At 50.2% G+C, this 14,525-nt stretch overlaps 2 protein-coding genes across 2 annotated transcripts; one reads left to right on the top strand and one right to left on the bottom strand.

The window, feature by feature from the left end:
* The first annotated feature begins 1,376 nt into the window (after nucleotides 1-1,376).
* LOC101759630 (glycerol-3-phosphate 2-O-acyltransferase 6) lies at nucleotides 1,377-5,295 on the top strand. Its single transcript, XM_004970564.3, has 2 exons — nucleotides 1,377-2,196; nucleotides 4,165-5,295. The coding sequence occupies exons 1-2, from the start codon at nucleotides 1,579-1,581 to the stop codon at nucleotides 5,041-5,043; spliced, it is 1,497 nt and encodes a 498-aa protein (XP_004970621.1). The 5' UTR covers nucleotides 1,377-1,578; the 3' UTR covers nucleotides 5,044-5,295.
* A 1,985-nt stretch (nucleotides 5,296-7,280) lies between these two features.
* Nucleotides 7,281-9,292, bottom strand: LOC101759222 (cytochrome P450 86A1). The gene has a single exon (XM_004970563.2). It carries the CDS (start codon nucleotides 9,144-9,146, stop codon nucleotides 7,503-7,505), a length of 1,644 nt encoding a protein of 547 aa, XP_004970620.1. The 5' UTR covers nucleotides 9,147-9,292; the 3' UTR covers nucleotides 7,281-7,502.
* Between the last annotated feature and the right edge of the window lie 5,233 nt (nucleotides 9,293-14,525).

The following is a 14,525-nucleotide window of genomic DNA, read 5'->3' as shown; positions in this document are numbered from 1 at the left end:
ATGTTGTTATCGTGAAAATATCCACTACATTTGAAGGCTAATCGGAACTACACCAGAAGAGACGTGGATCTCAATTTTCAAAGGATGCATTTCTTCAGGCTACAGCAGATATGAATAACCGAGAATTTTTACTAAGATATCGTGCAGCCTGGTTCGTCCTTGGGATATTGGGATTGACCTCTCTGGATACATTGTTGATTCCTACAAAAATTCCTTCGGTTCTTCGATGCTGTGAGCCCTCACCTCTGACGAACATGCTCCTGTGGCTCTTCGCCTACATGCCCCTACAGGCAACGGTATGGGGGCTCTACTCTATACATGCCTCATCAATATATCGTGCAGCATAATTCTTTTTTTTAATCCTTCGTGCAGCATAATTCTTTTTTTTTAATCCTTCGTGCAGTATAATTCTCACTAGACTTGTGTTTAGGGGTGGGGGCAGCAGGATATAATCCTCCCTCCATACCTATCTTCACTGTCACATTCCAGAAGGACAGACAATGCTGAATCTTCAGTGTTCCAAAGTTTTGTTACCCTCGACTGTTGGGACAGTTCTGAGCCCTCTTAACCAAAGTGATTGCTGCATCACACCTGTAGCATGTGTAGGACGTAGAAAAGTTCCTGCGCCGTGCACAGCATGTTTACGTCTAGTCCATGTCGCCATCGCATTTGTTTGCTCCGCAACAACAATCTTTTTGCGTAATCCGAAGCGCGTGATTAATTCCGCGCTGCCGCTGCAGTTGGCCATCAGCTGTCTGACGTGGTTTAGTTGTTGACTACCGAGGCTAGCGGCGACGCAAATCAATGGGCCGCCGCGCACCATAAACTTCCCAACCAACTATTCCGACGCGATTAAAGCCTCCTCTCCCCATCTCTGCCCAGTCGCGCACGCCCCATCCTCCTGCTGGATGACGAAGCCAAAGCTTATGGACTTGTCGATACTGCTGCCGCCTGCGACGACGATTATACGTCTCTTGCGGGCTTGGGATAACCATCAGCGTTTCGTCTCGGGCGCACGGGAAAAGGGAATCGTGGACAGGTCAGGCCAGATACGACGCGAGCCCGGCACGGCTGCCCGTTGGCGTCCACTCATCCGCCTCGATCTGCCTCTCATAAATTCAACGTGCTGGTGAGAAAATGCGGACGAGATAGCTCACGGCGGCATTTACCTTTTCTAGCGCGGCGTAGTACGGTGTACTACCACTTGGCATCGGCCATCGGCTAGCTAACCTCCTCACGCACGATGCTCTCCCGTGGCGCACATCGCTCTCTAGAAGTAATGGCCACTCAAGTTAGCTGCGGGAAGAGGGTGTGGTGCCTTGCAGTTATACACCGTCTCCCGTCGAGGCTGGCGCTGGCCTGTGGCCTCTGCAGCTGCAGGCCTTCCCATCAATCCACGGGTATCCATGCAATACAGCCCCGTCACCACCAACGACCAGCCTCGCGTATATTTATTAACTCCGCCTCGCCGCCCCACTCCACTGCCAACTCGCAGTCTCGATCCCCTCTGCTCTGCTCCAAGCCTCCAACCCCTCCTTCTCCGGGGCCGGCCTGCTGGCGAGATCGAGCGCTAGCAAGATGGTGGCGTCTCGCCGGTTCAAGCCCATCGAGGAGTGCTGCTCGGAGGGGCGGTCGGAGCAGACGGTGGCCGCCGACCTGGACGGCACGCTGCTCATCTCCCGGAGCGCGTTCCCCTACTACCTCCTCGTGGCGCTCGAGGCCGGCAGCGTCCTCCGCGCCGTGCTCCTCCTCCTCTCCGTGCCATTCGTCTACGTCACCTACATCTTCTTCTCCGAGTCGCTGGCCATCAGCACGCTCGTCTACATCTCCGTCGCGGGGCTCAAGGTGCGCAGCATCGAGATGGTGGCGCGCTCCGTGCTGCCCAAGTTCTACGCCGGCGACGTGCACCCGGAGAGCTGGAGGGTGTTCAACTCCTTCGGCAAGCGCTACATCATCACGGCCAGCCCACGGATCATGGTGGAGCCCTTCGCACGGGCATTCCTCGGCGCAGACAAGGTCGTCGGGACGGAGCTGGAGGTCGGCAAGAACGGCAAGGCCACGGGCTTCATGGTCAAGCCCGGCGTGCTCGTCGGCGACCACAAGAAGCAGGCCGTCGTCAAGGAGCTCGGCGACGCCGTGCCCGACGTCGGCATGGGGGACAGGGAGACCGACTTCGACTTCATGTCCATCTGCAAGGTTTGACGTCGTAATCCCATCCCGTGTCTTAATTTACTTGCAAAATTCTCGTCAGTTATTGATACTGTGTCTACGTGTGACCGTGTGCTCCGAATTGGTATCGTACGGCGTTGTTACCTGATCTAAATATCTGATCTCGTGGAGTATTTAGACCCCCGTTTGGTTCTCTAGGAGCTCCTAGGAGCTCCTAAAATTTCTATCACATCGAATGTTTATATACTAATTATAAAATTAATTGGAAGCTAATTTGCGAGGTGAATCTATTAATTATAAAATCAATTGCACAAATGGAGGCTAATTTGCGAGGTGAATCTATTAAGCCTAATTAGTTCATGATTTGCTAATTAGTTCATGATTTGATAATGTGGTGCTACAGTAAATATGTGCTAATGATGAATTAATTAGTCTTAATAGATTCGTCTCGGGAATTAGCCTCTATCTGTGTAATTAGTTTTATAATTAACTAGCCTCCGAATATTTAATGGGACATGAATTTTAATCCGTACTAAAATCCAAACGCCCCTCGGTAGCATCCGACATACATGGTTTAGGCTTTAGCCGGCAACCTGGAACTATAGTGTGGCAGGTTGGAATTTAAGTAGAAATTAAAAGCACTCGGCCCTTTCACAGTTTAGGTAGGCATGTCACTAAAGACACTTGTTCAGTGTTTTTTTAGCCTGAAGGCCAACCCAGATTGGAACTTAAGATGTTCTGGCAAATTTGGTATGACCATACACCACCACAGTCAGTAGAACCGTCTAGAATCTTAGGGCTTGTTGAGTAATGCAAAGTTGAGATTTTAAAGACAGTCCAGGCGGAGTATATCAACCAACGTACTCCTCATGCGGAGCAGTGTACTAATCTCTGTCCATTTGTTTTCTCAAGAAATCAGAGAGTTTAGTCGATGCCAGGCCTTTATGACACATATATGCAGTAGCTGTACACTCTGAACACTGAACAGCTGCTGCTCCCGTCCAAGCTGCTACAGTAACAGCGCACCATCTAGTGTCTCCGCACTGCCATCAGCCTTCGTAATGCCCTGATAAGTGATAACTCAGGATGGTCGTCACCTCTCAGCTGTCATCGTTGACACGTTTGACAGCGGAAGTGAGCATGATCGAGAGAGATCGGTAGCGTGGCGCGTGGGACAGTGGGTGGACGCCGGAGATCATATCGGTGGTGTCGCTGGCGGCTGGGCCGTGCGGATTGAATGCGCGGGATCAGTGGATCACTCGTCACAGTCGCATCCGTCCCCGTCCCGGCTCCGGCCTCGTCTCGGCTCCATTTACGGCTGTTTGGTGGTGAATTCATGGCGCCCTGTCCCCGGCCGGGCGCAATGAAGGAGACCGGCCTGGAGCGGCTGGCTGGCGCGTGAGGCATGAAAGCTGGCGCTGAGCGTGCCAGATCTAAGACTGCCGCTTCTTTTTCTTTCTTTCCATCGTCCGGCCGGCCGGCCTGGCAGTGGAGTAAATACGGTACGTGCACTGTTCGTCCTGGGACCGTCGGTATGGCGCTGTCTTGCCAGTATAACTAATTTGTTTCTCGCCCCAGTGCTGGAGACTGGAGTAGTGTCTTGCACCCTGTTCGGGTGCTGGTAGTGGCAGCAGGGCTAGTTGTCCGGCCATCTTTGGCCTGCTACGCTATGGGCTACTTCACGTGCAGCAGATCGGTAGTTTGAGTATACATCAAGCCGCCAGCTTGTGGTCTCTGAAATCGTTACACGGAATTGGTATTTGGTAGCAGTAGCACTTCACTTGTGTGCGGTGTTTTAGCTTCAAAATACTTGCTGAGGCGATTTCTGTGTTTGGTGGAATGTGGTGGTCTCTGAAACATCATGCATGTCTTTCAGTTCATCGAACCGCACCGCTCGTCACTATTGACTATTGCTACTACAGCTTTGTGGTTGGTACTACTATTACAAAGCACATGGCAAAATTATTGAGCGCACCGGTGGCTGTGGCTGTGCAGGAGGCCTACCTGGTGACGTCGAGGAAGTACAGCCCGGTGGCCAAGAACCAGCTGCTGAGCCCGCTGATCCTGCACGACGGCCGCCTCGTGCAGCGCCCGACGCCGCTCGTCGCGCTCGTCACCTTCCTGTGGATGCCGTTCGGCTTCGCGCTCGCGCTCATGCGGGTCTACATCAACCTGCCCCTGCCCGAGCGCATCGTCTACTACACCTACAAGCTCATGGGCATCAGGCTCATCGTCAAGGGTAACCCGCCGCCCCCGCCCAAGAAGGGCCACCCGGGGGTCCTCTTCGTGTGCAACCACCGCACCGTGCTCGACCCCGTCGAGGTCGCTGTCGCGCTCCGCCGCAAGGTCAGCTGCGTCACCTACAGCATCTCCAAGTTCTCCGAGCTCATCTCGCCTATCAAGGCCGTCGCGCTGTCGCGGGAGCGCGAGAAGGACGCCGAGAACATCCGACGCCTGCTGGAGGAGGGCGACCTCGTCATCTGCCCCGAGGGCACCACCTGCCGCGAGCCCTTCCTACTGCGCTTCAGCGCCCTGTTCGCCGAGCTCACCGACCGCATCGTGCCCGTGGCCATCAACACCAAGGAGAGCATGTTCCACGGCTCAACCGTGCGCGGCTTCAAGATCATGGACCCCTACTTCTTCTTCATGAACCCGCGGCCGACGTACGAGGTCACGTTCCTGAACCAGCTGCCCAAGGAGCTCACCTGCAGCGGTGGCAAGTCGCCCATCGAGGTGGCCAATTACATCCAGAAGACGCTCAGCGGGCAGCTCGGCTTCGAGTGCACCACCATCACCCGAAAGGAGAAGTACAGCATACTCGCCGGCACCGACGGCCGTGTCCCGTCCAAGAACAAGGAGAAGGAGAAGAACTAGCGATCAAATCAAGGCCGCGGCAGCAAACAATCAGTACTCCGGACTCAGGCAGCCGATTAATTACAATACTGCTGTTATTTGTTCCGATTAATTGTTGTTTGTCGAAAAGTTGGTCAATTACTTATTGTTTCCATTGACAATGTCATGTGGGCCGTGTATTAGTACAAGATTGGAGATCATAATTATCTTAAAATTCATCCATTTTCGAATAGAAGGATGGGTAATTATACAGCACAGTTGTTGTTTTTTTCAGAGTTACTCGACATGCCATCTCTTTCCAAAGTTATCATATAGTACAAGTATATATGATACACGTTTTTTAACACATAGTATAATGAAGCTGTTTCTTTTATGCTAGTGCTCAAACAACATGTACATATTTGCCCCAATACTATTGTGTGGTTTCAAATGGTTGTGTTTCGTACATAAGCTCTCTCCCTCACCCTCTCCTCATTTATTTACTGCTAAGTTAGCAAAAAAAAAAAGTACAAACTGCAATTTGAGGGGTCCATCCGGTCGGCAACATCAAACTTAATCGGGCGACCGTGGGTGCTCTCGTGCTGCAAGTTCTTCATCTGACTTTTATTACAAAACCGTCTCTGGACCTTCGACCGCGTAGCAAAGGATTCATAATCATCTAAAACTTCATCCATTTTCGAATAGAATGATGGGTAATTACACAGCACAGTTGTTTTTTTCAGATTTACTCGACACACCATGTTTCCCAAAGTTATCATATAGTACAAGTATATATGATACACTTTTTTAATACATAGTATAATGAAGTTGTTTCTTCTATACCATGCACAAAAAACATGTACATATTTGCCCCAATGTCGTACCTAAGCTCTCTCACTCACCCTCTCCTCGTTTATTTACTGCTAAGTTAGCAAAAAAGTAAGAGCTGCAATTCGAGGGTCCATCCGGTCGTCAACTCTCTCTCTCACCATCTCCTCATTTATTTTTTAGATAATGGATAATATTCCAGCATCCATCAGTCCATTATTGAAGATGATCAATCCATTATTATTACAAGTACTACTTGCTACGCCCATAAGTTTGAAAAAAAGACACAAAGACGACTCAAAAACCAATTCACAAACTAAAAAGATCATCCATTTAAATTAAAGAAACCTAAATAAGCTGCCATCTCCAAGGTTTGGCATGCTAAAATGAAGAGCTTCTCATCGTTCTTACTTCGCTGCAACTCGGCTCAAGATCAAAGACAATATGAATAGTACCTGCAAAAAAGTTTTTAGTCGATATTTTTCAAAAACCACCTCATTTCGAGACAGACATAGGGAGTGTTTGTTTCTTTAGTCTCTCCTAAAATTTCTATCACATCGAATGTTTAGATACTAATTAGGAGTATTAAATATAGACTAATTACAAAACCAATTGCACATATGGAAACTAATTTGCGAGACGAATCTATTAAACCTAATTAGTTCATGATTTAACAATGTGATGCTACAGTAAACATGTGCTAATGATGGATTAATTAGGCTTAATATATTCGTCTCGTGAATTAGCCTCCATCTGTGTAATTAGTTTTATAATTAGCTCATATTTACTCCTCCTAATTAGCCTCCGAATATTCGATGTGACATGAATTTTAGGAGGTCCTAAAGATCCAAACACCCCCATATTGCCCAACAAAAAGTTGATACCCGTCAGTAGGTACAGATTTGGCATGTGCCCTACTGTTTAACCCATGAAAGGGAACATGTCATTGATGATTGTTGGCGTACCAAATACTAAATGTATCGCACGCCATAGAAATTTGGATCAACAATGAAGGAAAAGATGATTAATGGATTCCTCATAACTCCAAAAAGCTGCAATATCTATCCCCATTCCAATTCCTCCTAAGATGAAAATCTTAATTTTCCAATTCCTCCTAAGATGAAAATCTTAAATTTCAATGGTAATCTCATATGCCATATTTCCTGTGTAACTCTAATTCCGGAATTGACGACGCTTATTCATAGATTTCATAGTAATCTCCTCATTTATTCATTTATTTACTGCTAAGTTAGAAAAATGTAATCGCCTCATTTATTTACTGCTAAGTTAGAAGAAAAAAAGTACGAGCTGCAGTTCGAGGGGTCCATCGAGTAGGCAACAGCCGACCGTGGGCGCTCTCCCGATGCAAGTTCTTCGTCTGACTTTTGTTACATCCGAGGGCATGAAGAGTAGAGGTTGGAATTTTTGCCTCACATTTTGAAAAACTAGTATTAATAATGGAATAAAGAGCTTTGTTCATCCAGCAGACCTCAACAAAAGTACACAGCTCGATCCACACAAACACACTCAAGTAGGCAACAATAGCGAACAAACCTATAACAGTCTAATGCAGGGGGAAAACGATATGACTTTGACAGGCAGGACAGCTTTCAAGAGGCAGCACAGCATGCACGAAGAAGCCAATGTGCGTGGGCACATCGCACGAGTCATACTTAAGCAGCTGCCGCTGTGGTGGTCGGGATCACAAAGGCTCCCTGCTGCGGTGCCTCCTCCGATGGCGCGACGTAGCCGGCGAGGTCCCTCGGCTTGACGTGCACGCGGAGACCGTTCTTCATGAACAGCGTGAGCGACATCTTCTGCTCCACCTTGTGCCCCGGGACGAGCTCCATCGAGTGGCGGAGCAGCACGGCCGACGCGATGGACTTCATCTGCAGGTAGGCCAGGTCCTTGCCGAGGCACGTCCTCGGCCCGCCGTTGAACGCCACGAAGCGGTACGCGTCCTTGGCCGGCTCGAACCGGGTCCCGTCCGCCGACAGCCACCGCTCGGGTCGGAACTCGGCGCAGTCCTTCCCCCATATGCTCTCCATCCTCCCAACCGAGTAGATGGAGTAGGTGACCGCCGAGCCGGCCGGCACCACGGTGCCGTCCGGCAGCACGTCGTCCGCCACCACGTACTTGGAGTCCTGCGGCACCGAGGGGTACAGCCGCAGCGTCTCCGCCAGCGCCGCCTTCAGGTACACGAGCCGGTCCAGCTCGTCGAAGTCCAGCGGCTCCTCGGTCCACCTACCCGTGTCGTCACCCCGGGTCTCCCTGAGCACGGACGCGATCTCCACGACCACCTTGCGCTCGACGTCGCGGCGCAGCATGAGCATCCAGAAGAACCAGCTGAGCGCGACGGACGACGTGTCGCGCCCGGCGAGCACGAAGTTGAGCGCGATCCACTGGAGCACGTCCTCCGGGAACGCCCTCCCGTTGCCGTCGCGCTTCTTCATGAACCTGGAGAGCAGGTCGTCCGACGGCGTCGCCTTGCGCGCCGCGATGGCCTCCGTCATGTACCGGTCCACGATCGCGAGGCTCTCGCGGAGGTTCCGCTCGCTCCCGACGCCGAGCGCCTTCTTGATGCGCCACAGGAAGCTGGGGAACAGGAACCTCTGCAGCGTCGCCTCGGTGGCGGAGTCGAAAGCGTTGGCGAAAGGGTTCTCTTGCAACCCCGGCGACAGGGTCTCGGGGTCCTTGCCGAAGGTGAGGCCGCAGATGTTGTCGAAGGTGAGGCGCAAGAGCAGGTCCTGGAGGTCGACGCTCGCTGCGGCGCCGCTGTGATCGGCGAGGATGCCCCAGAGGCGGTACTTGATGATGCGGTTGGCCCAGCGCGCCATCGCCTGGCGCAAGGTCCGGGTGGTGAACTCGAGCGCCGCGGTCTTTCGCTGGAGCAGCCACGTCTCGCCGTCGGAGTTGAAGATGCCCTGGCCGAGGAGGTCGTGGAACGCCGCCTGCCACATGGGGCCCTTGGGGTAGTTGTCGAAGCGCGCGCGCAGGATGTGCTCCAGGTTCCGCGGGTTGCACGTCACGGTCACCAGGCCCTGGCGCCGCGCCAGGAACGGCAGCGGCAGGATGCACGTCTGGTACGTGGCCGCCTCCCCCGTGGAGCGCAGGTTGTCGACGATCCAGTCGTGGACGCGCGCCCGGTTCAGCACGACGCTGGGCAGGCTGCCGACGAGCGGCCACACCCGCGGCCCCGACAGCCGCCGCGTCAGCGCCCAGAACCACACCATGTACGCCGAAACCAAAGCCGCGGCGGCGGCGGCGACAGCGTAGGGGTGCAAATGCAACGCGCCAGCATCCAGTATCATTGCCATGCCGGTGTGCGTTTTAAGCTTGTGTACTGCTGCACCTGGCTGCAGTAACACTCTGGCGATATAATTAGGAGGGTTTGGGATTAGCCGCTGCGATTAAGAAATGGAGGTGTTCTTGGTGAGTTGGGAAATGTGTTTGGCGCCCTCGTGTATATATATCATCTGCGCCCCAAGTTTAAATGTGGTTCAGTCTGGCAAGATTTTGAATTCCTCCTGGGCAAATAAAATGCGTTGTTCTTGTCCATACTTCTTGCCTTGATGGCCGTTCTGCTCAACAAGAATCTTTAATCTAGCAATGTTGCTCACTTCAGTGAACGTACTGGGACTAAAGTAATCGCGGTTGGTGCCTTTTTGTTTCAAAGCGTGTAACAGAAAGCAATGAGCGCTGTAGGTGGTATTTGGCACTGGTTTTGCTGTAGAAAATTCAGTGCGTGTGCTGCCTTGAAGACCTCTCTCGCTTTCCTTCTTGCTAGTGCGAACTACCGGGATGGTTGCCCATACTTTAACTAACCTATTTCGTCAAATGCCTCACCTTTGACATACTAGAATCATGCAGTGCTCCCAACACCGACTTGGCAGCAATAGTTGGTGAGAAATATCTGGCCTACCAGCTATTCACCCAACAAATTAAACAAGAAAGAAAAAGCAAATGGACATAAGGCCAAATTCATTTACGAGAGGTTTCATTTCCATCATATTCTTGTTACGACGAGTACGTTCTAACTTTCGATTGTGTGTTCTTGGTAGTTGGCACTTGACAGTATCCAAATGGTACTATGCCAAAAAAATTCAATCAACTTTTTTATTATCTTAATAACTGTTTAGAACAGTAATTCTTTTTTTTTTATCTCCTTTTGGCTTCGGCGATTTCAAGTGCTAAACATCCAATTCGAAAACCTAATTCTGTAAGAAATATTTAATAAATAATGGCATTAAATTATCTTTGAAAATCCTTGAAGGAAAAAAAACACTTAACAATCAGCAAAATTGGACCTTAGTTTAGTGGAAAGAGGACTGTCATGGGCTAAAACTAGAACTTGGCTCGAGAAGTGGGCTGATCTAGTCTGGAGGAAAAAAAATGCGGTCCAATATAGGCTCTGCTTCCCAAATTGGTCACGCTGTTATTTTCTCCTTGGGGGTGTTTCCATTAAAATTCTAAAGTAGTAATTATGCCTTGGAGCAGGTGCTAGTAATACCTTGAATGCTTGAATAGATGCTGGTAGTATCACAATCCACAAGGACATGCAAATGCAGAGGCAGGAATGAATCATTCAAAGTCTGATACTATGCAGTTTCAGTTTCAGCAGAATTTCTCAACTTCAGTGCTGAAGCATACCAAGATGATGCAAAGGCTGGGGAAAAAACTATGATATAAGTCTGTGTCTGATACTATGCAGTTTCAGTTTCCAACAAAATTCCTATTTGCAGAGGCTGTGGCCTACCTTTTGCGCTCCTGCAAATTCCAGTACCGATACTGACGGTGAGAAATAAGACATGTAGAAAAACTCAGAGAAGTGTGTGAGTGTTCGCGTTTGTTTTTGTCAAATTAACAAAGTATACAACAACTAAAGGGGGAGGAAAACATAACATGTGGTTTCGGGTCACAGCAACAATGTTTGCAGATGAGAAATCAAAAATCTCGAAATCGATCCATTTTTGGCTTATCTTCCTGGTGATGGACTGATGGTGTCCACCAGATCACTCTGTCCCGACTTTGCTTATACTAGTCAACCATGACTTGGTACAGCACCAAACAGAGTTGCTGCTGGCTATACTGGATGAAATTGAAACAAGAAAAACACTAGCAGAGTAGGACTGCACAGACAGTGCTAAGACGACCTCGACAAGCCGCTGATAAAACGTCTTTGAAACTAAGTGAAGATTGTACAGATCAAAAAACATTCATCAGTTGCGAGAATGTGTCACGTAAAGTAACATTGCAACAATGATGTGTATGTCAGATTGTTAGAGTATCATATGAATATGCTGACCGTGAGTGATTAATTATAGTGCAGGAATTCATGTGAGTGTGTTTAAACACTGTAAATTATAATTTCCTATGCATAATAGTCCTCCATACATATTGCCCCTTCAAATAGTTGAAAACATCTGGTGGCTTTGGAAATTGATTTACATCTAATGATGTATGGAGGACTATTATCAATAGCAGTCCAGAGCAAGGAGGGATAAAAGCTCAGTTTAAACACCACTCTCTTTAGTTTTATCAGAGGCAAATGATGTTGTTACATTGACCGATACAAAAGCACTGACATTATTGACTTCCATGAAAAATTACTATCATTTTTTTCCTAAAAAAATGAAAGCTGCTCACAATGTGCAGGAAAATTAATCCTGATTCCACTGGATGTACGTGAAACGTGAATTCAGTGAAATTGTTGTGCATAGGCTTTACATCTACAGAAACAATCCTTATGCCAAGACTGCTATTGTTTTAGAGTGGTAGATAGATATAGTTCAAAAATTCTGCAAATATTGCAGTTCAGATATTAATCCAGTCACCCTAAATGCTTGGACAAACATTTTACTATCCCCAATTCAGCAAACTAGCATCACGAAACTTCTGCCCACAAACACTACTGATTACTCGAATGTGAATCAAGGCAGTACGATTCCAGGTTCCTAACTCCTAAGCAAGCAATTAGGAGTACGATTGCAGGTTCCTAAACAAGCAATATCAGCTTAAGCATAGCAGTACGAGGTAGCACCGGCATCTGGCTAAATCCCGAAACAGACAAGCTACGGGCCAAGCTGCATGACCCATGGCGAGCTCTCACGTGAATTCAAGCGCGCGTCTGCTCGCTCCACTGGTTGGGAGGGCGACGATCCGCGCGCGCCCTTCCTTTCCCGTCCTTGCTGCAGTATTCAGGGGCGCGGAGCTGAGAGCTCAAGTGCTGAACCTGGGGATAGACCTGGGAACGGGGATCCAAGCCGGTAGGGTGTTGTTCGAAAATTTTGGATGCTATTTGTAAATATTCGGATCACGATTATTAATCGCGATCCAAACCAGGGGTTATATGTAAATTATTTGGATCGCGATTATTAGTCGCGATCTAAATTCTATTACGCGAGAGGGGGGGAGGTTCCGCAAATCTTGGGGTCAGCAACGCGCCGCCGGCGACCACCGCGAGTTCCCCGCCCCCCGCTGCCTCTCGTCCCTTGCTCGCCCTCCATCGAATTCCCGCGCCCAGCTGGCAGCTGCCGCTTCCACCCCCTCCCGCGCCGCTGCTGCCGGTCATGGCAACCCCTCGTTACCTCCTTCGGGAGGTGAGATGCTGGCCGGCGCTTGAGAGCGCGGAGTGCCCAGAGACGGGAGGCCGCGTTGCAGATTTGTTGTGAAGCCACCAGGCAGCAGGGTCGACGCCCGGACGGTGAGTCGGTGAGCGGCGCTGGCGGACTTCCCTGGCGCGCGGTGGCCTATTTAGCTCGCCATTCTGAAGCTCACTCTCTCAAACTGAGCTGTCCTCAAATATTCAGCGCTGAGGATCTGAGACTGAGGGCAGAACAAATGCAATACATGCGGTCAAAATTCAGATGGAAATTCAGTGACTTTTTTTTTACGGTCACCGAGGGGAGAGAATCCACCTGAATTTCATTTAAAGGTCTTGAGCAAACCAAAACAGTACAAGATCTTCAACAACAAAATAAAAAATAAGAAGAGTACACCTAGACACCACAAAGAAAGAGAAATACAACACGTATACAATTCAAACACAAGTCGAAGAACAATCACTGTTCGCCGATTAGAACCACCATTGAACAACATACTCGCCAATATATCTTAACCATTTCACAACCACACCAACCCTCATAGCTGCGCCGCTTCGTTATTGCCCTCCATATGAGGAACCATCAACGAAGGGTGAATAAAGGTGGTGAGAGGTGCGCAAACCAGAGCCTACTAGACACAACGATCTTCCTTGAAGCTAATGGTAACACCTTTAGAAGGACATCCGAGCTCCATATACCATCATCCAACGCCATTCGAGGGGAGGAAGCCTCAAAGGAGAATGGTGGAAGAGGTGGAAACACCATCTGGCATAAAATGTGATGGCACCATCAACAAGAAGAGCACCGATGGAGTAGAGGCGCCAAATGGGGGACACTCGCCGAACCACGACGATAGCCAACAACCAATGTCAATAAGTGCAAGAAGTATAACGACAATAAAGAGATGAAGATGATAGGAGGCATCGAACAGCCAAGGATCACAACTGATTGTGCAAAGGTGAGACACCCTCGCGCTCCGAGCGCGAAGCTTTCGCTGCACAACAGCCTCCACCACATCTGTGAACGGCACCGGCGGTGGAGATGGTATAGGAGTCGCAAGACAACGCCTCCATGGAGGAGAACGGCGCTTGCAGGCGTCATCGTTATCGCAGGTAGGAAACCAGGCTTTCACCGACGACTCACACCACTGGCGCACATATGTAGACAGCAGCCGGCCGCCGCCGCCACGCGCCACCCCAGCCCAGTCCTAGGCCCAGGCAATGCACGGTAAGGAGCACCGGTGGATCCACCTGCATCGAGCACAACGGAAGCCACAACACGGTGTCGACTGGCGTTAGCCTAGTCCGCGAACTCCGAGAGAGGAACGCCCAGGGAGCCCCAAGCTTCCCCACCGGGATTTTCCAGATCCGGGACGGACTAGTCCTCCAAAGGCCGCGGTCGGCTTACCCCTCGCTGTTCGGGGCATCGCCCACCTGAGGTGTGCGCCGACCTCAACCTACGGTGCCCAGTCACCGCGTGCCCGTGCTAGATCTGCAGGCGAGCAAGCGGTGCCCGCGCTGGATCTACAGGCCTGACCCAACATCAATGGAGAGCAGCTAGATCAAGGTGCTTTGGCACTAGATCAGGCCTCTAGCAAGCCTCTCCAGGCCGGATGTGTCATTTGCAGGGGAGCAGCTGCTATGTCCGGTGGCCGGCCCTCTGGTTTGCTCCATCGTTGGCCTCAAGGAAGACAAGGAAGAAACGAGAGGGTGAAACAGAGGTAGTTGGAAGGGGGAACGACAAGCGCCGCTTGGAGCTATCTTTTGGCCGCCGCTGGCGGTGGCAGCAACGGCAACGGTGGCGGCGAGAGGAGTCGGGGCTTTTTGGCTGGCGGTGGTAGTCACCCTCGGCGCCAGCTGGAACGACACGGAGGGTCTCGGGTTTCTCACGTGCCTGTTCGCCGAAATTCAGTAACCTTACAAATTGATCCAGCAACTAGAACCAGTTCACGGTACACTTTTTGAGCAAGGAAGGATACAGCTCCATTTCAACACCATTTCTTTGATTGGATCAGAGGTAAAGCATTAACAGATGAACCGGAGTGTTGCTAATGCTACAGCCTACATGAACCTGCACAGAGCTAACTTTTCTAAC

The sequence above is a fragment of the Setaria italica genome, chromosome V (assembly GCF_000263155.2).
Source record: "Setaria italica strain Yugu1 chromosome V, Setaria_italica_v2.0, whole genome shotgun sequence".
Lineage (NCBI taxonomy): Eukaryota > Viridiplantae > Streptophyta > Magnoliopsida > Poales > Poaceae > Setaria > Setaria italica.
This window is presented reverse-complemented; position numbering and strand designations above follow the sequence as displayed.

Excerpts from the sequence above, each read along its gene's own strand:
- LOC101759630 (XM_004970564.3), top strand. The coding sequence starts at position 1,579 with ATGGTGGCGTCTCGCCGGTTCAAGCCCATCGAGGAGTGCTGCTCGGAG. Across the intron at positions 2,197-4,164 it reads ACTTCATGTCCATCTGCAAG|GAGGCCTACCTGGTGACGTC; the intron begins GTTTGACGTCGT and ends GTGGCTGTGCAG.
- LOC101759222 (XM_004970563.2), bottom strand. The coding sequence starts at position 9,146 with ATGGCAATGATACTGGATGCTGGCGCGTTGCATTTGCACCCCTACGCT.